This window comes from Asterias rubens, chromosome 2, assembly GCF_902459465.1.
Source record: "Asterias rubens chromosome 2, eAstRub1.3, whole genome shotgun sequence".
NCBI lineage: Eukaryota > Metazoa > Echinodermata > Asteroidea > Forcipulatida > Asteriidae > Asterias > Asterias rubens.
In genome coordinates, this window is record NC_047063.1 from 15,175,174 (window position 1) to 15,197,895 (window position 22,722).

At 38.0% G+C, this 22,722-nt stretch overlaps 1 protein-coding gene across 2 annotated transcripts in view; it reads left to right on the plus strand.

The window, feature by feature from the left end:
* The window catches only part of LOC117306761 (plexin-A2-like), a 90,122-nt gene that overhangs the window by 54,101 nt on the left and 13,299 nt on the right, over positions 1 to 22,722 (plus strand). The window contains exons 11-23 of one of the 2 annotated variants that reach the window (XM_033791255.1): positions 1,312 to 1,405; positions 6,547 to 6,719; positions 8,992 to 9,140; positions 11,706 to 11,826; positions 12,189 to 12,325; positions 13,099 to 13,260; positions 14,258 to 14,351; positions 15,350 to 15,673; positions 16,145 to 16,303; positions 16,926 to 17,145; positions 17,730 to 17,866; positions 18,494 to 18,759; positions 20,182 to 20,250. In XM_033791255.1, the coding sequence (XP_033647146.1) occupies positions 1,312 to 1,405; positions 6,547 to 6,719; positions 8,992 to 9,140; positions 11,706 to 11,826; positions 12,189 to 12,325; positions 13,099 to 13,260; positions 14,258 to 14,351; positions 15,350 to 15,673; positions 16,145 to 16,303; positions 16,926 to 17,145; positions 17,730 to 17,866; positions 18,494 to 18,759; positions 20,182 to 20,250 (2,105 nt within the window). The remainder of the gene's footprint in view (positions 1 to 1,311; positions 1,406 to 6,546; positions 6,720 to 8,991; positions 9,141 to 11,705; positions 11,827 to 12,188; positions 12,326 to 13,098; positions 13,261 to 14,257; positions 14,352 to 15,349; positions 15,674 to 16,144; positions 16,304 to 16,925; positions 17,146 to 17,729; positions 17,867 to 18,493; positions 18,760 to 20,181; positions 20,251 to 22,722) is intronic. The other variant, XM_033791256.1, reaches the window with a different exon arrangement.

The following is a 22,722-nucleotide window of genomic DNA, read 5'->3' on the forward strand; positions in this document are numbered from 1 at the left end:
ATGGAACTATTGCCCTTTTAAAATTACAGTGTCTTTGGCTCTGGTTTTCGTGAAGAAAGTTAGAAACATAGTGTTGTCATTTTGTAATCCAAAGCGAAGTCATTGTATAACCTTAAAAATTATACAGCAGACAGCAGTGTTTGATGAAGAGTAACATTCAAAGTTTTTGAGAAGAAAGTAAGAACAAATGTTGGCATTGTGTAATCCAGTACATAGTCATTGTAAAACCTTGAACATGTTTTAAAGAGAAACAATCAAGCCTGTTCCTAATGTTGGAATTAGGATTGAGATTATCTTAAGGTTCAATGTCTTCACTTGAAGATGAGCAGATACTCTTCAAAACCATTCATTCATTCATTCAAACTTGCATTTATTCCATACTTCATGAAAACAGAACAAACAATTCTTTTAAAGGAATAACCAATACACAAAGCTTTTTATTGAGGGAGAGAAAAATAAATAAATAGAGTATGGAGGCATCATCTGGAAGCCAAGGCTTATGTAGGGATGCATGGGGACAGACAATAAACGGGGACAAGAACGTACGGACAATTAATTAGAACAAAGACAGACATGATGAAGACAACAATTTATCCTCACCTCCGACATTTCTTCCTAGAGGATATTAGTTTCATGTGGTTGTCACTTCCTGATTAGTTGTTGGTCGTGATGTGTTAATGATCTCGTACATTTGTTACAACCAATGAGTTTGCTAATAATGTTGGTTATATGTACACTATGCATGATGCAAATGGTGCTCAATATCTTCATGTCACCTGGGCCCAACTAAAGCCTGTAAGCACAAAAACTTGTTAAACAAGACTCAACTTGCTTAGCAGAAACATATTCTTGGTCTCTGGATTAGACACCCAGCAATTGGCGCATTGTAGTGTTTTAGCACAGAAAGGTGTCTGGAATTTGGCACCTAATTTGTTGTACACATCAATTAGGTTGTCATGGCCGAGTGGTTAACAGCATCAACGTCATCGGAGTGTGGGTTTGAATCCCCGTCATGACACTTCATGTCCTTGAGCAAGATACTTTACAATGTTTGCTGCTCTCCACCCAGGGATGTGTAAATGGGTACCTGTGAGGGTAGAGGTTGATACACATGTGGTAAGTGCAACACATGTATGAACAAGCCTTTGGAGCAACAGCAGCTCAGGTCTGTTTACTTCCCAGGGGGGTTGAGAAAGATTAAAGGGTTGTTATGGCCTAGTGACCAGACCTAACACTAATGTAAAGGCAGTGATACGATTATTGTAAAATGCGCTCTATTATCATTGTTAATTTGTTTTGTTTCCCTCTCAGTATGAATATTCAGCTGATGTGAACAACTTACCAGTCTCTCTAGCTGTGCTCTGGAACAAGAACTTTGAAATTGATAATCCGGATGACCTTATTGGTAAGTAGTGGTAGTTGACCTCTAAACTATGATAGATGTAGTAATAGTTTAATAATGGTACACTCAGTGTAGATCTTTCTATTGTTGATAAAACGCGCTGGTTGGCATGGACGGCCAAGTGCTAGCAAAACATTCAATCGTGTTGTTCTGCAAATTTTTACATAACAGAAAATACATCCCATGATTGGTTGCTTTGTTTCCAACAGACTCAACACTATTTTTTGAATATTTTGTGTAAAATTATTTAGAAACTGTGGCTATCTGTTCTTGCTTTTGCATTAATGGCTTCCCAAAGTTTTTCAAACTTGGTTGGCAAAAAACTTGGGCAGTGCATTGCAATGGAAAGGTCTATACAAAATATATAGACTGTCACAGCCACCATTTGTGTGCATAAAACACTAACAAACTTGTACCTCCTAATTGATAACAGCAGAAAGTGTTCAGTGCTGGATGGACAGTTTCCACATTTTTTTTTTTTAGAAGCAGCCTGTCGTCACCTACGTGTTGGAAAGTGATTATTCCACATCAAATCATTCCACATTTTAAAGGATGGAAGTACTTAAGGCAAGACCACTTCCAGAGCATGTTCCTGAGCTAGCATGTGCTAGATGTCAACTGTGAGAAATACCCATCCCTTGACAGTTAACAGCCTAGGTGTGAATGGATACATTTGGGTCTGATTCCAACTCAGGCAATTTTGAACCTTTGCAGGACACTAGGGCTGTTGAAATATTACGGATATGTCTAAAGGGCCTCAAAATGTCAGGCAGTTGGTTCCGATTTATGAGGGAAGCTTTCTGTATGCTCAGAGGTATTTTTCTTAAGAGCTTTTGGCGGCTGCTCGAGGAAGGGTGTTCTCATTTTGAGATGGGACGGGGAAAGTGTTTGCAGTTTCGAGGATGCAACGTCGATGTTTGTGGGTCGTAGTTAATTATTGTATTAAGGAGACAGGTCAAGCTTATCGAGGTCTCTAGAGTGCTGTTCTTTGTGAAGGAAGGTGGGGTTTATGTAGTGTGCATGACCTGATTTCTGAAGCTGGTTATAAAAACCACATCATTTTCTTGTGTCTGATCTTCCACACCATTGAACAGTTTCCTAGGATCAGTTGAGATTTGTGGTAGCACCGTGTGTAGATCTCTCTTTTGAGTAGTGTTGGTTCTGAGAAGAACCGGTGGTTGCAAACTCAGCGTTTTTTTATCAGTATTTTCTAGAAAAACCAAAACTTCTTGAAAATTGAGTTCGGGTGCTGAATAATGTTCATACAGGTTTGAATTTAGAAAAAAGGATAAAACGAAACATTTACTTGAACTTCAATTACAGGTAAAATTTCAACAAATGAATCCCTTGAATTATCGGTGGAAAAATTTATGAGGACTTTACCGAAGGTGTACATCACCTTGTCTGCTTTTGATTCGATCTGACCTGATTATTTTCTTGACAGGTTGGCCTTGGTTTACATTTTAGTTTTGAAACGAGGTTCAAATTGGTAATTTCCTCCACTACCTCATAGCTTCATGTAGTTGCGTGGGATTGAGACAAGAGTTGTTCGCAAGCGGCACATTACTGACTGGAAACATCCTGTGTTTGAAGGAAATTCAAGTGTGAAGTCTGAGAGAACTCTACCTCCGCACAAACTTGTTTTCTTCTTTCTTTCCTTAATTTTTTTATCAAGAAAAAGGGTTTATCCTGGCTAGACTGTTGCAACCTTCTTCTCAATAAATCCCAAACAGTGCTGCTCAGTGATGAACTGTGTGTTCAATAAGTTTAGGCCTAAATGATAAATTTCTAATGACGTCAGTATCGACGACACACATGATTTTTGAGCAGTTCTGTTGCATATCGTACAAGAGACTTATTTAAAGGAAAAGTATAGACGATGTGACCTATGTGTACATTCAAACCGCCCTCTGTTGACCAAACACTATATACGTCATGTTTCTCCAGGCAAAAAGACGTGTAGTCATGGTAAGATTGCATACACTTTCTAGCTGGCTGCCAAAACACAAAGGTTTTGCCCGGCGGCATGTGCGCGAATCATGTTATAGTTTTCGTGTGACGTCAGAGGTCACATCGTCTATACAGTACCTTTGGTTTTTGGAACTGTCTGGTAGACATACACAATCAAACTAACATCTGAAAATTGCATTTCAAACGTTCACAGTTTTGGGATATTGCTGAAAATACAAATCAAATACGTAAAATGTTTCTCAAAATGCTCAATACTATCAAACACTGCCGTACGCTTCTAACCAACAGTTATTATTGCCGTTAATTTTAAGAGTGTTTACCAAACGGACACCTTCCCTTTAAGAGATCCAAACAAGGCCTACACTTGGGCTTACATAAAAAGGAAACAATATGACATTTTGATTAAAATAACAGGTCATTGTATGATGACTTCCTCTTTGGGTTGGGAATAGACACAGCAGATGTGGTCTTAATACCAGTGAATCATGACCAATCAGCGCTTGTTATTACTCAATGACAGTTCTGTACATGTCCTTGTATTGGGCTTAATAAACTCCCTTGTAAACTAGGTCAATGCCATCTGGTTATTGCTAATACAAGGCAGTGGAAACACCTCCAGATGTTTGGTGCATACAGCAGTGATGCCTCATAGATTCAATTTTTGAAGCGTTTTAATACTTGAGTGAGAATTTACCTCTTTCTCAAAAACTCTGTTGTTTCAGAGGGAGTCATTTCTCTCCATGTTTTATACTACCAACAGCTCTCTAGTGCACGTAAACCCATTTAGTTTTTATGCTAACAATTATTTTGAGTAATTACCACTGGTGTCCAGTGCCTTTAAAATCCGTTTAACTATTAAAAAAGTTCTAAACAAAAGTTTTTTTTGCCATTAATTTTGTCAGTGATTACCAAAACGTGTTTTCCCATTCTTTAAGAAAAACAAAAGTGATTGAAAATCCACATTGGGCCATCTCCACTGACAAACAATTGACATTTTTGCACAATGTTAAATAAACTTGTGCTCAAATGAAAGGACATGTATGCATCTAAATACTAATGCCAACAATAATCCTATAAGGTCCTGGCTAAAAATAAAAAAATCATTTGAAAACACAAAAGAAATTCTGATAGACCAATGACTTACCCAGTGCAGTTATTGTCAAAGTGAAAGAATCTAGAAATAACAAGACAGATGTATAACATACGTGATCAAAATTGCAGTATTCAATATCTGGATATATCTATTTCTGGATGACTCATGAGCAATGCATGATACAATTAATTTCTTGTCGTGCAAGTGGCTATTAAATCATTTGTCAAAAGTTATTTTTAACCTTCTCACACAGTTCTCGTCTTTGTAGTTTATGCGTGACGCAAATAGACATTTCAGTTGTATAAATAACTTTTTGTTTCAGGGGCAGATACTGCTTTTGTAAAACGGGCGATAACTATTTGAGTATGCTACATTTATAACCAGTCATTCTTTTCTAAAGATTTTTTTGCAAGCTTGAAACATGTTTTCTCTTTCATGGTTTGCTTTTCAAATTTTTCCAAAGGTTTGTTTGCATTATTTTCTTTCACGATTTGCATTGAATCTTTTTCCAAAGATTTGTTTGCAAACTTGAAACATGTTTTTCTCTTTCATGATGTACTTCTTGTTCCCCTTTAAATTTGGCTCCTTGCACTAAGTGTCAGAAATTGATTAATGTAGTGTAACTTGAAGCGGAGCAACAGTTTGGGAAGGAAATCCTAGATTAGGCATTGGGGGAGTAGAAGGGGGACAGCTAGACGTAAAGTGCATATTGGGCTGATATTATAATATTGACTGCTGAGAAGGTCTAATAAGAAATATTGGACTGTTGATGTGTGGTCTTAAGAAATAGTCTTCCTGGATATGACCTTTACTCTCTGGCTGTCCATCCTCTTTTTCCCCTCTTCATTTCTTGTTCATTTCTTGTTCATTGACCTTTACCCTCAAACTATCTGACTTGAGACTCTCTGAACTGTGCTCTTTGACACTGTCCTTTACTTTCTAGCTAGTAGTCCCCTCTGCCATTTTCTTAACATTATTGTTCATTGACCTTTACTCTCTGACCTTTACTCTCTGGCTGTCTGTCCTCTTTTATTTTCTTCATTTCTTGTTTATTGACTGTTACCCTCAGACTCTACGACTTTTCCTGTCTGACTCTCTGATTACTGTGCTCTCTGACTCTGTCCTTTACTTTCTAGCTAGTAGTCCCCTCTGCCATTTTCTTCATTTCTTGTTCATTGACCTTTACCCTCTGACTCATTATTTGACCTTTATTCTCTGACTCTCTGACCTTTACTCCCTGGTGGTAAATTTTCTTGTCTCATTCATTGAACCCACTTCCTGACCAGCCAGAGGTTTTTCACAAACTAACATCAAGGGTTTTGGATGTTGATTTTTTTTGCCTAAAGTAAACGTAAGTATTTTGGTTCCAAACAAAACATTTATTTGATAATTATCATGTGTGATCAATATTTTAACAATATTCTCCAAACCATAGAGCTAACTAACTTTGTTTACAATTGGATAGCAAAATGTTGTACATTTTGTTATTTTCCCAAACTGTGAAAGCTTCTAAGTAGAGATGGTTTTGATAACAGATTACTTTCCGATGAACACCAACAACCGGTTCTAACGACTAAAAGTTTGTCCGCTCTACCCCCTGGCTCTATGGTTTGAACGGCTTGTTTCCTGAGAGAAATCCTCCCCCTGAGAAGGAGGAACTTGGTCATCAAGAGAAAGAAATCAATCAATCAATCCAATTCAATGACATCTCTCTTGCTTTTTAAAATTATATCAAGTAGAAAAGTGAAGTTACGATTCATAGGTTGTCTGCAGTAGCTTTTTAGTAAGAAAATCCCAATGCAAGTTTTCCTTTCTTAGAAAAAGCTGACGATTCTGGTAGCAGATTTGAAGATGGTGTATTTTTTGTATTGAAGCAGAACTTAAATCACTGCTATCCATACCTCCTTATTAACAGTCTTATTCTGCATTCTACTCTCACTTGTCTATTCCATAGATATTTATTTGATGTATTGTCCACAGCAGATATTTCTTCAATGTAGCCATTCTATTGGCATTGATTGATAGAGATCACTATGTAGAGATAGCCACTTACTAATTTCTGGTTTATTTCTGTCGACAGTTAATTTGTACAAGTGTGATGTGAAACGCCCCAACTGTGGCATTTGCCTGGCCGGGAATGATAAGTATCAGTGTGGATGGTGCAGCGATGGTGGTGTGTGCAGCTTGCAGTCGCAGTGTGGTGGGGAATGGCTGAATGGAGACGCACTGTGTATAGACCCTAGCATTACCAATGTAAGAATTACCATTTAAAGGGCAATGAAATGATGTTGAGATGGGTGGTTACACAGAATTGCATTCCCCTAATATATATTAATAATAACAATAATAATGTTAATGGAAAGCTCATTATTGGCAAGCTCCAGAATTAAACATCCCTTTCCTCTGTCAACTCACACATTTCCAGTTCACATGTAGTTCAATCTATGATCATTGAGTACAGTGTGCTTGGGTTACCTCAAAGTCAGCCTTGAACAAATAAAGTTAGTTTTGGTGTGGTACAATGTACATGTACGTCTTTATGGCCAAACTGATCAAATTAACTTTTAAGAAATCTGCAACCATGAAGTGGTTTACATCCAATCTGCATCACTTGCATTCTAAGCACTCTTACTAGGGTCCAATTTCATAAAGCATGTACATATAAGCACACAAAATTGCTGAGCACAGAAAACTCTTGCTCAGTAAAATTAGGTAACCAGCCAAAACACCGCATGTTACTTTGCTAAAAAAGAAAATGCAAGAAAAAATGAATTTGGAAATTCTGTCACATTGACTATTCTGAATTTCGCCTAACTTGTTTTAGTGTCTTGGCATCATTTGTTTGTGGGTAGCATCCACACAGTTTTAATGAGATACAACCTTTTTGTAGGTTGAAGCACTTGTGTTGTGTAAAAATTGTTTTAAAACTTTTTTTTCCTCCAGGCCATTTGTAGTGATACAACCATTCATCTGCATTGGTACTGCGTTGACATTCCATTTTTGCCCTGACTGTATTTTTACCATATCTTAGGACATATGGTTTCCTAGGATTACTCAGCACTTGTACTTCTTCACTGATAAGATTTTGCAGAGATGTGCAGTATTTAATCAATCAAACTAGTTGAGGAGAGAGGGAGGGAGGGAGGAAGGGAAGGGAAGGGGCAGTTACCTAATAGTTTAGATCCTTTTGCCAATGCTTGTGTTGTCTTAAGGTTTATTACTAACAGATGGAAACCTTTAAAGAGAATTTTTAAAAAAAGTATGGAATGTTAAAGATGTACCGGTGCATATTTGGTACCAGTTGATGACAAATGCTTTTTATCTAATTAATGAGATGATTGCAGTGAACGATTTCCCTTGTATACATGTACATCTACAGCCAGGGTTTAACCCTGAACTTGTTCAGTGACTGGCCAGCAGGACCAGTTAGTTTGTCACCTCACTGGTCCATCAGCTTCTTCACTGGACCATACTTTATATATTAAATTGGGATGCTTCTTAACACTGAGCTCTCCAGCCGGACCGCTTGGAGTGAAGTTAAACTGGTCCTGAGGTGTTTTACATGCTAGCGGACCAGTTAAAGCCATTGGACACTTTCGGTACAGAATTTTTTTTTTTAAGTTCACAGATTTACAAATAATTTACAGGGTTTACAGAAGGTAATGGTGAAAGACTTCTCTTGAAATATTAGTCCATGAAATGCGTTACTTTTTGAGAAAACATTAAAACAATATCAAATCTCGATAGCGAGAATTACGAATTTATTTTAAACACATGTCATGACACGGCGAAACGTGCGGAAACAAGGGTGGGTTTTCCCGTTGTTTTCTCCCGACTCCGATGACCGATTGAGCCTAAATTTTCACAGGTTTGTTATTTTATATAGAAGTTGTGGTATACGAAGTGTGGGCCTTAGACAATACTGTTTACCGAAAGGGTCCAATGGCTTTAAGGGGGAACGCTGTCATAGCAAAATGCTACACAAATTATCGCTTGTTACTCAAAAATCATAAATTGCTTCTCAGGATCAGTTGAAATATGTCACTGGACAAAATCGTTCCCTGGAACAACAGTGTTAGTTTCATCCTTGCAATAATGTGTGATATGCACTGTGTGTACTTAGAGTTCTCATTAGAACAGGGCTCTATTTTTTTATATTTTTTTTTTTTTTGGGGGGGGGGAATGTTTTCTGGACACAATTTAACATGCTTTTAACTGCTAAATTTTGAATAAGTACTGAGAGATGTAAGAGAAGATTTATCTTATTGTCTATATGGATAAACTTTATCTATATGAAGTGACTGAAGAGTCAATATTGGAACACAGGTTTTTTCCCTTCAACATTTGTACAGTTCCAGATGGTTATTCATTTGTGCAACCTGTTTATTCTTGATGTTACTAGCCCAACACTAACAATACTAGCCTCTGGCGTGTGGTTCAATGTATATTTTGAGCCATGTAGATGCATTTATTGAGTACGCAGTACAGATACTGATATATATTCTTGATATGTTTGTTGATGTAGTTTGATCCAATGAGTGGGTACATCAAAGGCAGGACTGCTCTGACTATCACTGGCATCAACCTGGGCTTGAGGGTGGAGAATATTGTCAGTATCATGGTAGCTGGTGTTGAATGTGGAGTACGGTCAAATGACTACATAATAGCTACACAGTAAGTCAAAGTAATATAACTTCTTACATAATAATAATAAATATCTCAGACAGTTACGCTATTCGTATTGGTGGAGAGCGCGTCACTTGGGTGTGTATAAACCCTTCTTTATGACCGGTAAAAAGTGTTAATTCATGGGCGTCACACGCGACCTTGCGATACGCGCGACGCACACAGCATTCCCTTATAAGGAGTTGTTTACCCGAGGGCGGCGGAGGGCTTTACCATGTCATAGAAATGTTGTGTTGAAAGAAATCATTGAAAATTTTTAATTTTTGCATTTATTTTACTTTTTGACCAAAAAGTGATGATGTTTTTGACCGAAAAGGTATTTATGAATGGGAATCAAAGTGTGTTGATTCGGTTTTCAACTAGTGGTTTAAATCCGCCGAGGCCTGGTTCTTGATAATTTACCTCGACTTCGTCTCGGTAAAATTATCAAGAACCAGGCCTCGTTGGGATTAAACCCCTAGTTGAAAACCTCTTCACCACACATTGATTCCCTTAATAATAACACAGCTTTTATATAGGGCACTTAACCCCAAAAGGGTCCCGAGGTGCTTTACAGAGGTTCAAAAGACCTATTCCTTTACATAGCACCATGTAATAGTTTACAAGGTGCTGTGGCGCAATATGCTGCCAATCCAGCCAAATACACCGGGGCAAACCCCTTCTCTTTAAGATAAGGACACTGGGTTCCTTTACGTGCATTACACAATACGCAGTACCTACTGCCTTGCATCCCATTCGAAGGGCGCAGCAATAATGGATTACAGTGGTATGCTAAAGGACACAAGTGTTATGACCGGGACTCAAATCCACACTCTGCTGATCAGAAACACCAGAGCTTGAGTCAGGTGTTATTACACACTCGGCCAAGACACACCATAAGTAGTACATCGTTCCCTTAAATTGGATCTTGTTTAAAGGGAAGGTACACGTTTGGTAATAACTCAAAACAAATTTTACCTTAAAAACTGACTTGGTAATGAGCATTGGAGAGCTGTTGATAGTATAAAACATTGTGGGGAACGACTCCCTCTGAAGTTATTTAGTTTTTTAGAAAGGGGTAATTTCTCGTTAAAATAATAAAAGACTTCTAGCTAGAAGTCATTTATTCCTATCTGAAAGCACACAAATTCATCCAACAAGGGTGTTTTTTCTTTCATCACTTTCTCGCAACTTCGATGACCAATTGAGCCCAAATTTTCACAGGCGTGTTATTTTGTGGTTATGATGGGATACACCAAGTGAGAAGACTGGTCTTTGACAATTACCAAACGTGTACCTTCCCTTTAACCACTTGTTACTGGAATCAATGTTTATAATTATTTTAAATACCATTGTTACTAGCCCTATATTGGACTCTTCCTCTGTACACAAATACAGAGTCCTAACTATTAAGGCCCGTTTCTGGGGCGAAACAAATTTCAAAGCTTCATAACTCAAATCTTACCTGCAACAAGCCACTAATTTCAACAGATTCACATTCCATGGCGGCATACATTTTTTTGCGGTGAGACTTGGTCCTCATATTTTCCTCTTAATGCAGCTCCCAACGTAAACAAATTCCTGTTAGTGATCGTTTTCTCACAGTGTTGTCTGTTGTCGTGCGTACGCGTATACATTGGCGTGCAAAACGCATGATGCAAGCTTAGACGCATGAATTCTTGGTCACCGTATCGTGACTGCACAGCATTAACACGCATAACAATTCATGATTTGCGCGTCTTGCGTACACATGGCAGACTGTGAGAGTACAAACAAAAATGGGAATTCCTAAATGTTGGGAGTTGCATTATTTCATGAAAATGACGGATTTGTGCAGAATAACTCACGATCAAAACCCACTGCAGAAAAACATATGCTGCCATGGAATGTGAATCTGTTGAAATTGGTGCTTTCTTGCGGGTAAGATTTGAGTTATGAAGCTCTGAAAACTTTTCCGCCCCAGAAATGTACCCTGATGTCCAGGACGTCACTGTAGTATAATACCAAAGTGTAAGGCCACCAGGGCTACAATGAATCCATGAGTTAACCATATAAAGACAACAAGTTCCCATGAAATAAACCTTGATGAACCAGCAGTCGATTTCACCAAACTTTTCCTAACTTAACTGACTAATCTTAGGACTTAGAACGAGTCCCAGCCCTGCACTGTAGCATGCATACCTTAATACTAATCCTAAGTTAGGACGAGTTACTCGTCCTAACTCTAGATAGGATTAATTATAATAATAATATCAAAGTCTTATATAGCGCATGTATCTACCAAACAAGGTACTCAAGGCGCTGAGTATATATACAAACTTTCATTAATCCTAGTGTTTCGTGAAATCGGGCTGCAGTATGTTGAGAAATACTTTTCCTTATATATATGTAGGTCAAAAAAGGTGTTACATGTACTTAAAAGCTCTTTTCATCTATTTGGTGAATGTGTTTTGAGGTTTGCCAAAAATTTCTCAAAGCTCACTGTATATTGGAATTTCCAGTTTCTGTACCTCATCTTAAAACTTGTTGTTTCCCCCAAATGTTGATGAGAATTTCTGATTTTGCCCTTTGCAGAGTGATGTGTTACACTCTTCCGACGGAGACACCAGCCGAGGGACCGATTAAAGTTGTAATCCAAGGAGGTAATGGAACGGACACAGTTACTGCAGTATCTACCACACACTTCAAATATGTGGTAAGTGCATCAAACACATACACAGGGTTATGCCCTTCACTTTTTGTTGGTGACTAACTAGAAGGGCCAGGAGCAGGGCCAAACTTCAAAAAGGTAACAGAACAAGGTAACAAAATGGAACAAGGTGAACTAGTATCATGAATTTGGGCAAGTTGTCCCTTAGTTTTATCTTGAGAAAAATAAAGCGTTATTATCATTACACTAATTAGCACAAGGACGATTTCACAAAATTTACAGTTTTGACTTGCCATTTTTTTTTTTTACATTGAATTACATGGGGTTGTCATGATGGCAAATACAAGTACTTCGGAGCTGAAATTCTTGTAATAATGACTAATGTGTTCCCCCCTCCTCCAAATCAGATACCCATATTGACTGGAGTGGAACCTACACTTGGACCACGGTCAGGGGGCACCAACATCACTATCACTGGTCAAAATCTCGATGCTGGTAGGAAGGTTGACACGGTCATCGAGGGACTTCCTTGTCAACAAATAAGGTAAGCCTGAGTAAGGATTACCAGATAAAGCTAAATTATCATTGCAGTCTAGAATAGTATGGCCCTGCTAATCGTGGAATCCACGGTATTTTTTACAGCTCTTAAAAACATTTGTAGCACTTCTGGAGTTTATGCGATTATAGTCTTTTCTGATTTAACATTGGCGCTCTGTCAGTTTCACTTCTGTACGCAGTATAGTTTTTAGTTGCTTAACTAAGACTTTTAAAGGAGCCTTTTTAATCCACCCAGAAGCAACTAAAACTAAAACCGCGCATAGAAGTGACAGAACGCTGATGATAAAAACTGTGCAGAGGATAACGGGCGTATACTCCCGGAAGAGGTAAAAATCTGTTTGCATTAAAAAGAATGGCGGATTCTGCTCTTACAGACTAATTAATTGGCCGTGTATGGTTGTGGGGTATCATGGCCGGTTTAGAGTATCAAAATCATGATCTGGGGGCTAATTCATTGGGATGTGGGTTCGAATCCCTGTCATGACACCTGTGTTCTTGTGCAAGATAATTGCTTCTCTTCACCCAGGTGTATAAATGGGTACCTGCGAGGGTATAGAGGCTGATATTGTGAATGAAAAAGCCATCGGAGGGCCACAGCAGCTCGGGATGTATACTCTCTAGGGAGCTGAGAAAGATTGAAGGAATGTTGTTGGCCCAATAACCAGGGTATAATGTAAAGCCTAGTGATATAGCTAGCCGCTATATATATGAATGAGTTGCATAATTTATAAGAATACCTTTTTCTTTCTCTATATATAGTCGTTCTTCGAATGAGTTATTATGCACTACGCCAGCAGGCTTTGGGAACAGTTCAGTTGCAATGGCATTTGATGATGAGGCTCTGATGGACGCTACTGTACGATATCAATACAAGCAGGATCCTGTCATTACTGGACTAAATCGCTATGACACCATCAAAAGGTAGAGATACATTCACCCACCAGTCATTAAGTCACAATACTGTACAGTTTACTAAAATGTGTAATCCCTTGTTTTTTTCTGTGTGCATTCTGAGTCTCTTTCTCTGTTCATGTATTTCGTCTTGACAGCTTATGTTGTCTTATATACCAAAATTAATATTCTTTGTCCCCGATGAATTTTTCCATCATAAATTTTAATCATATTAAACTTATATACCGATTCATGACGTTGTGTTGTCATTCAGCCTTTGAGAAAGACTCTGCTAGGGTCAAAATGTCGGGCCATTAACTATTTTTGCAAAATGTGTATACATTCAACCAGCCCATTCTCTCTACCCCCTTTCCCCTTTTTCTTGAATGTTTATCCATTTCTTTTTCTGTGTGGTTTCTGCCCCCCCCCCCCCTCTCTCTTTTCATTTCTTCTCACTTGACTGCTTCTGTTACACCTGGGGTCGATTTCACAAAGAGCCAAGATTGATTGTGTCTGCAAATTCAAACGTAGATGCTTAGTACAATGTGATGTCTTAATGCGAATCACTATGGTTATACTGACTATTTGTCTTAAGATTGATCTATTGCTTTGTGAAATTGACCCTTGTACACCCTTTACATGTGTTGTCATTTAGCTTCCAAGAAAGACCGTGAACTATTTAAAAAATCTATACAATAGGTCGTTTTTGTTTGGTAAGCAGCAACGTTTTTTTAATATTATAGTTATTCTCTCATAAGATATAAGCCAGATATTTAAATTTGAAAGGTGAGACTTTTTTTTTTTTTTTGGTGAGGAAAAAGTCTGTATAATCCCAAGGGAGCTGCAATGGTTTAAGGAACGAAATAATGGCACAGTGACCAGGGATAATAATGTTTGAAGCGCAACGATCGTTCCTTTGAATTGCGCTTTATAAGAGTCTTCATTATAGAACTATTACAAATCCAAGTAAAAACAAACATGGTGTATGTAGATATAAAGTCATGTTATGATTGTCTCATGTTTATAGTGGTGGTTTGATGATTGAGGCTAGTGGAACCAACTTGGATGTGATTCAACAACCTAAGATACAGTTCATTGTGGATGGAACTAAACTAATACAGGTGAGACATGTTGCACATTATACCACTGAATAGCTGAATGTTTATAATATGTAAAACACTGTACAGCGTTTTGAGATTTTTTATGTAAGACGCTATATTAAAAATAAATTATTATTATTATTATTATTATTATTATTATTATTATTATTATTATTATAATGATAATGATAATGATCTCGCACAACGCTGAACAAGATGGCGGACAGTGTTTTAGTGCGCTGCGCGTTTTCTATCCCCAAGAAACTGATGCAAATATTTAAAGGTGTGTTGTGTCAGAGCGGTCAAGAGCACCGGGTCTCATGCTCGGGTGTTTCTGGTCTGCAGAGTGTGGTTTTGAGTTCTGGTTATGACAGAGTCCTTGAGCCACGCTTCACCACTATTTAAACATCCTTCGGATGGGACGTTAAGCTGTTGTCTTAGTACACTTATATTGAAAGGAAAGGGTTCGCCCCGGTGTTTCTGGCTGTAGCTGCTGAGTGCGCTACAGCACCTTATAAACATTTATAAGGTGCCACAAGAATCGATCTCATAATTCATAGTTGCACCTTATTGGTGGATACAGGCGCTTTATAGGACTACATAATACAAAGGTGAATATTTTTTTATTTTATTTTTTATTTTTTTTTTTAAATATATATACTTACTTTTTTTTTCACCTATACACCGATATGTGTTAGCACTGTATACTCAGTGCTTTCCCGAGTCCTGTGAACAAACATCACAGGCATGTTACTCGGGTGGAATTCGAACCAACGACCGTTGCAATTCTAGAGCAGTGTCTTACCAACTAGACTACCAAGGTTGCCCGGTAGCTAGAGGCAGTTTGAATCCTATGTTTTGGCAGCGGGTACCGCAACGATATAAGAAATATTTTTCTTGTCTTAGATTGTCTAGAACTGGTTGCCTCAATTGGGACATTGGCCCCCAGGAGTACATGCACTTCAGATTTGCTAAATAATATGTTCATATGTCTTGGATTTTTTTCTCTTCTTGAACAGGATTGTAACCCACCCAAGCCAAACAGCATGTCCTGTCCCACCCCGGACATAGGGGCTTTCCTTGCAGCTGACTACTCTGTCGAGAACGGAGCAGAGACACAGAAGAGGCGAGTTGTTCGGGAGACAGGTCAAGATAACATCTTCAGCCTGTCACAGTCACAGTATGGATTCATCTTAGATGGGGTCAAGAACTACACCACCTTGGAGGGCATTCCTGGCATACAGGCGTTCAAGTTCTACCCGGACCCGGTGTACTTCAAATTCAAGGAGGAGAATCACATTCGCAAGTTGAAGTTTAACCAGAATAACATCTTGGAAATTGCGGTAGGAAAAACATTGCGTTTTCATTAAACAAGTTTTTAAAGTGTAAGTTTTTGACAGAGTTGATTATTTGAAGCCTTGATTTGCAGTTTTTTTCAGTTATGATCTAAAACAAATGTAACATGATGCATCTATGCTGTTGTTAAAGGGTATGGGTACACAAAACGCAAAGTTTACATTAAACTTACACAGTTTATAGATAATGATGGTAGAAAGCTTTCCTTAAAATATTACTTGCTGAGGTGCTGTAGTTTTTAAGAAATGAGTAAAACAATTTCACAAAAATAAATGTATTTTAGCATAAACACTGGACTTACCTTCAGAGGGAGCCGCTTCTCACAATGTTTTATACTATCAACAGCTCCCCATTGCTCGTTTCCAAGTAAGTTTTTATGCTAATATATATTTTGAGTAATTACCAAAACAAGTCCAGTGCCTTAAATGTTTTCTTCCTAATTGATTCGTTCTGCTCAGGGTCAGAATCTAACCCCAGCATACAAGGAAGGTGATGTACGAGTTGCAATCGGAGATGCTTTCTGTGATGAAGTGACATTGATAGTAACACTGCTGACGTGTTCACCACCGTATGAGCAGCCCGCTAGCGTCACAGGAACTAAATTCCCTGAAGTTGTGGTAAGTCATTCTCTGCCATCTGAAGATAGCTACATTGGTGTAGTTGATAAATGTTTGCCGTTTATTTCCAGTTCACCTGACGTCATTGTCACAATATTTCTTGGTTGTGCCATTTTCTGGCAGTCAGTTTCCTCTTGTGTTAGTGAGTGTTTTACACTCGTATCATTAATACGTGTAATTGGACCATGGGCAGACTCTTGCCCTGGTAAGGACAGTGCAAGGCATCTATTAAGGAAAACAACGGCAGTGGAATCGGTATATAGCTGATAATTAGGGTCATAAGCTGAAATATTCACAGACTGCTGTTCTTCGTGAGTTCTTATACGATTTCAAGACCTGTGCCAATTTTCATAGAGCTGCTAAAGCAAAAAAAGTAGCCAAGCACAATAAAATTATAGTTACAAGAATGAGGTTACAGGTAATCCTGCTTATTTATGCTTAGCAGACATCAGTTAAGCTATATTTATTGCTTAAGCAGCTCTATGAAATTGGGCCTTGATTTTAGTATCCTTTATTCAACTATCTTACTATTTCAATGCAGACATACATGTACCAAGTTTTAAAATCATAACTTTTTGTTGTGTTAACCCTGACAATTTTTTTTAAATTTAATTTGTCCCAGGTTTACCAAGGTAACTTGAATTTCACCGTTGGACAGCTGCAGTACATTGGAAAATATTACACGGTGTACATCATCGGTGGGTGTGCCGGTGGTCTGTTTTGCCTCCTCATCATTTGCATCATTGTGTATTGTAAAACATTCCGGAGCGATACAACCGACAGACGCATCAGAGATCAGATTGCCTTGTATGAAATGCAGGTGGCCAAAGAATGCAAAGAAGGTAAACAGAGATTCAAAACCCTGGTTGCTCTACTTTCTTAAAGCCATTGGACACTTTCGGTAAACAGTATTTTCTGAGGCCCACACTTCGTGTATCACAACTTCTATATAAAATAATAGGCCTGTGAAAATTTAGGCTCAAACGGTCATCGGAGTCGGGAGAAAATAACGGGAAAACCCACCCTTGTTCCGCACGTTTCGCCGTGTCATGACATGTGTTTTAACCAAATCTGTAATTCTCGTTATCGAGAACTTATATTTTTTTAATGTTTTCTAAAAAAGAAAAGCATTTCATGGAATAATATTTCAAGAGAAGTCTTTCACAAGTACCTTCTGTAAACCCTGTAAATTATTTGTAAATCTCTGAACTTTTTTGTTTTTTGTTCTGAAAGTGTTGAATGGGTTTAAAGTAATTTTTAAGCTTTGAATGTTTGAGGGGAGAATTTTTTGTTTTACCTTTTTTCATGAAGTACTCTGCTCAAAGTTTGATGTTGTGCAATTTAAATTACCCTGTGTTAAAGTTTTGAGTGATATTATTGCAGGATGTTACTAAGATTAACCAATGTCCATGTTTGATTTCTGCAGCATTTGCCGAACTACAGACAGCCGTGACCGTGTTGACCAGAGATTTAGTTGCCATCCCATTCCGAGAGTATCATATGTACTGCATCAAAACATTATTCCCTGACCAGCCTAACCATAGCGTGCTCAAAGAACTATCGGTAAGTCATCTCAGTGATTGTTTTCAAAGGCTTTTAATAATAATAATAATATTACATGCATTTATTAAGGACCTAAATTGTTCTTGTGAAATGCTCTAAAGCGATTCACAAAAAGCTTGAACAGGAATATTAAAATCCACAGGTATATTAAGATGATTTACAAACGCATAGAAAGTTACACAGGAATAAAACATTATTTTAAATGTTAATTAACTGACGATAACTTTCCAACGGCAACACAAGCCAGCAGTTGCATTGTCTCAACATGCCAAGCATTCATCTAGGTATTTCTCAGCATGTTATGTCATCGGCTCAGGACAATTAAGGCCGTTGTTGCAGCTATGGTTTCATGAAATTTGTTTTGCATATTTTGGAGCTCCTTGTAAATGAAGTTATTTGACTAAAAAATGTCAGCAAATGTACCTGTTTGGCATAAATAAACCTTCATTTGCTGAGAAAAAATGTATTGGTGTTTTATTTGTATTCACCTTTCAAAATTTGTTCAATTAACATTTTTTTTTGATTGATTGATTTTGTTACAAGTAGGCCCTATTCTCTAATTTTGGGCTATCTCTCCATTCAAACCGACTGAACATTTTGTTTGTATTGTGATTGTTATGAATGCAGCTTGCAGGCGTTAGCCAGACCAACATAGAGAAGGGCCTCGTACAGTTTGAACTGCTGGTCAACAACAAGCAGTTCTTGCTGACCTTCATCCGCACCCTGGAAGAGCAGAAGAGCTTCACTCAGAAAGATAAGAGTAACGTGGCGTCTCTGATGATGGTGGCACTGCAGGGCAAGATGGACTACTGTACCACCATTCTCAAGGTCCTATTGGCCGATCTGATTGAGAAACATGTGCAGAAAGGAAGAGAGAGGTTGCTCATGAGGAGGTAATGTCATTCCTTGCTAAATTTGTTAATATTGTATTTGGTGCTATAGCCCTGACTCCCACCCTAAATCTGTTCCTAAGAATAATAACAATAGTGGCTTCTTATATTGACCCTATTCACCTGACGTCATCATCTGGGCCCAATTTCACGGCTCTGCTTACCGCCGAATTCTACGCTTACGATCACGATTCCCCCCTTACGTGCAAGCGCCTAATTTCTGCCTTTGTAAGCAAAGAATGCCTAGTAACGTGGACCACGCATGTGCAGAAGCCAAAATTCGCCGCTAATCCATGAAACACGCTTGCCGTAAAAACAGAATTCCCTGCTTCCGTGAGTGCCGATTCTGTGTTTACTGTAAGCAGAGCCATGAAATTGGGCCCAGAATAATCTTGGATGCGCCATTTTGTCGGTCAATGTCACTGTGCGTTATTCAGTGAAGAGCGCGTCTTAGGCGACTCAGCGTTTACCTATTGACCACCAAAAGGGTGAGCGTGGCACAGTTGACGCGTGTGACGTGCGTGCAAGAGGTCAATAGCGCTTATGTCCGCCACTCAGTGACAGTCAATCGGTTTAAACATTCAATATTTCCCTGAGATTTTGAGTATTAGACCTATTCCTTTTACGTATATGTCGCACAAAGTAATGGTTTACAAAGTGCCATGGCACAATATGCTGCCAATCAAACCAGGAACACTGGGGTGAACCCCTTTGCAACTATGACAAAGTACTATTGACTGTGTTAGTACTTACACGTACAATGGGAGACGCTGATTAGCATGGTTGGATTTCTTGTCCAGCATAGGTTTCCTTAGTCTCATGGTGGTTGGTGTCGTTCAGACCGGACACAAAGTTGTATAACCCACTGAGAAACATCACTAATCCATCTGATATCCAACTGCATGGTTTGTTTGATTTAGTTGGAATGTGGACTGCATTTGGACGTACAAATGTAGGGTCTTAAGCTTTTGAAGCAACTGGGCCAAAATGCTGGAACTGTCTTCCTCAATCTGTTTGTTTAACCAATTCCCTGAGTTCCTTCAAATCCCAATTAAAAACCCACCTCTATCTTAAGTTACACACGTTGCATTGTTATTATTTGTCTAATGTGTAGTTTGTTACCCTTTTTGTGTAGTTGCTTTTGTTTTCTTAAGCGCTTTGTATCGATTTTGTAAAAAATGCTTTATACATTTGCAAATAAGGTTATTATTATTATTATTAATTACTGTATCGTGTTAGACCGAGAGCTGCACTAGGAAACTTGTTATGCTTTTACATGGGATCAGGCACACATGTACCACCATATAGATTCATTTATAGCACTTGCCATCATATAAACCTTAAAGACAAAAAAAAAACCTTAATAATCATAGAAAATCAAAACAAGTTTTGTGATTATGCTGGCTATATTACAAAAATCTACAGTGATTATGAAAACCACAGTTTTTTGAGGGTCAAAAGACAAGGACTTCACGGCTGTTTGAAATGTCCATGGTAAGTATTGTCAGCCTTAACACCTCATTCAAACAGCACCAACCTTTGACTAGATCTGCAATGTTCTGTTTCAAAACTTTGTATTTCTGTTCTTCTTAGTTTTTGTGTTAATTAATTTGATGATTTATGAACTGAAATCGTAAAGATGATGATGTGTTTGTGTTCAAGATCAAAGTTTAGAAACATATTTTTTGGACACACATGTCAAATATTAACCCATACACCGATGTGTGTTAGCACTGTATACTCAGTACTTCCCCGAGTCCTGTGAAAAAATATCACAGGCGAACCCACGATCCTTGCAATTCTAGAGCAGTGTCTTACCAACTAGACTACCGAAATTGCCCGGTAGCTACAGGAAGTTCGAATCCTATGTTTTGGCAGCGGGTACCGCAACGATAAACTGGATGTTAAATTTGCATCGGGGATAAAGATTATTAATTTTGATTTTTACCCATACACCGATGTGTGTTAGCACTGTATACTCAGTACTTCCCCCCGAGTCCTGTGAAACATCTATTATATCTAAAACGTATTACACATGTCAAAGTGGATTTGTACTTCACATTGTCTGTGCAAATTGTTGTCTGTGTCGTTGTCACATTTGGATGTACAAGTACATGTAATATGTCACCTCAATGCATGTAATGCCTTTGCTGTATCACTCAAAAGTGATGCTTCTTTCTTTATAGTTTGTGACTCTGTACTCTTGTGATTTTGTTCTTTTATTTCTTCTGAAACTTTGGGAAGTCAATAAACCTTGCCCCAAAATAATATATAAAAAATACTGTGAGGAAGACTAGAGTGTATAACTGTTTCCTTGCCGTTCGTGTAAGGAAACAAGGAAATTTGGTGATGATTCCTTGAAAGGAAATAATTATTTTTATTTTTATTTTTTATTTTTTTTTAATTTATTTACCATCACACCGATGTGTATTAAACATTGTATATTTTCTTGAGTTCTGTAAAACCAAATTCACAGGAACATCACTCCGGTGGGGTCAGAACCCACAACCTTTGTATTGCTAGAGCAGATGTCTTACCTCTAGACCACGGAGCTAGCACGTTGGCTAGAGTCAGTACAAATCCCATGTTTTAGCAGCGGGTAACTGTCTTTAGCCAGTGAGCTAGCTCCATGGTCTAGTGCTAAGACATCTGAGCTACATTTACATGAAGCAATAAAAGTCAACAAAAACCTGTACGAGTCATTTTCAATAACACAACCCTGCAAATCTTAAAATTATTATTTCATTATTATTTTAATAAAGTTCTTTTTAAGTTTGGTTATAATTACTTACAGGAGACTGAGCAAATCTTTGATGACGCTTCTTAACTCTTCGTTTTTAAAACTTGTTCATGGAAAGGTTTGCGGTAACACCATGTTATGACTATCTCTAAATGAGTTGGGGTGGTTTTGAAAAGAACCGTTGGCTTCAACTCAACGTTTTGATCAGTATGCTCTGATCGTCTTCTGGAGATAGCGATCAGAGCATACTGATCGAAGCGTCGACTCGAGTTGAAACCAACGGTTCTTTTCAGAACCACCCCAACTTATTTAGCGATAGTCATTACATAGTGTTACTGCAACCTTTCCATATCGTATTTCCACCATGCAAAGTTTCAAATCCTACTTAAACTTTATTATAGCATTTAATGAAATAACCGACGTCATCAAATCATAGCATGTTATTGCAAAATATTCTGCCCAGTTCCATTCTTCCAGTGAAGTGCGAAAGCAAAGACATTTTTCTTGTATCACAATGTTGAGAAAAGCATGTTGTAATGATTTGTCTCTCAAAGGTTTGCCCTTGCCTTCATGGGAGTAGGAATTAAAGACACTGGACACTATTGGTAATTATCAAAGACAAGTCTTCTCACTTGGTGTATCTCAACATGCAGAAAATAACAAACCTGTGAAAATTTTAACTCAATTGGTCGTCGAAGTTGCGAGATAATAATGGAAGAATAAACACCCTTGTCACACAAAGTTGTGTGCTTTCAGATGCTTGATTTTGGGACCTCAAAATCTAATTCTGAGGTCTTGAAATCGAATTCATGGAAAATTACTTCTTTCTCAAAAACTACGTTACTTCAGAGGGAGCCGTTTCTCACAATGTTTTTTTACTATCAACAGCTCTCTATTGCTCACTACCAAGTAAGTTTTTTATGTGAACAATTATTTTGAGTAAATTACCAATAGTGTCCACCACCTTTAAGGCAATGTTTTATGAATTCATTTGGGATGTTACATTCAAGATATAAAAATGAAACTCATAGTTAAATTATGACTGAGTAGCCTATGCCAACTCTGTCATTCGACATATACCAGCCAGCAAGTAAGTGTGTCCTTAAAGGCAGTGGACACTATTGGTAATTACTCAAAATAATTATTTGCATAAAACCTCACTTGGTAACGCGTATTGGGGAGAGGTAGATAGTATAAAACATTGTGAGAAACGGCTCCCTAGTAAT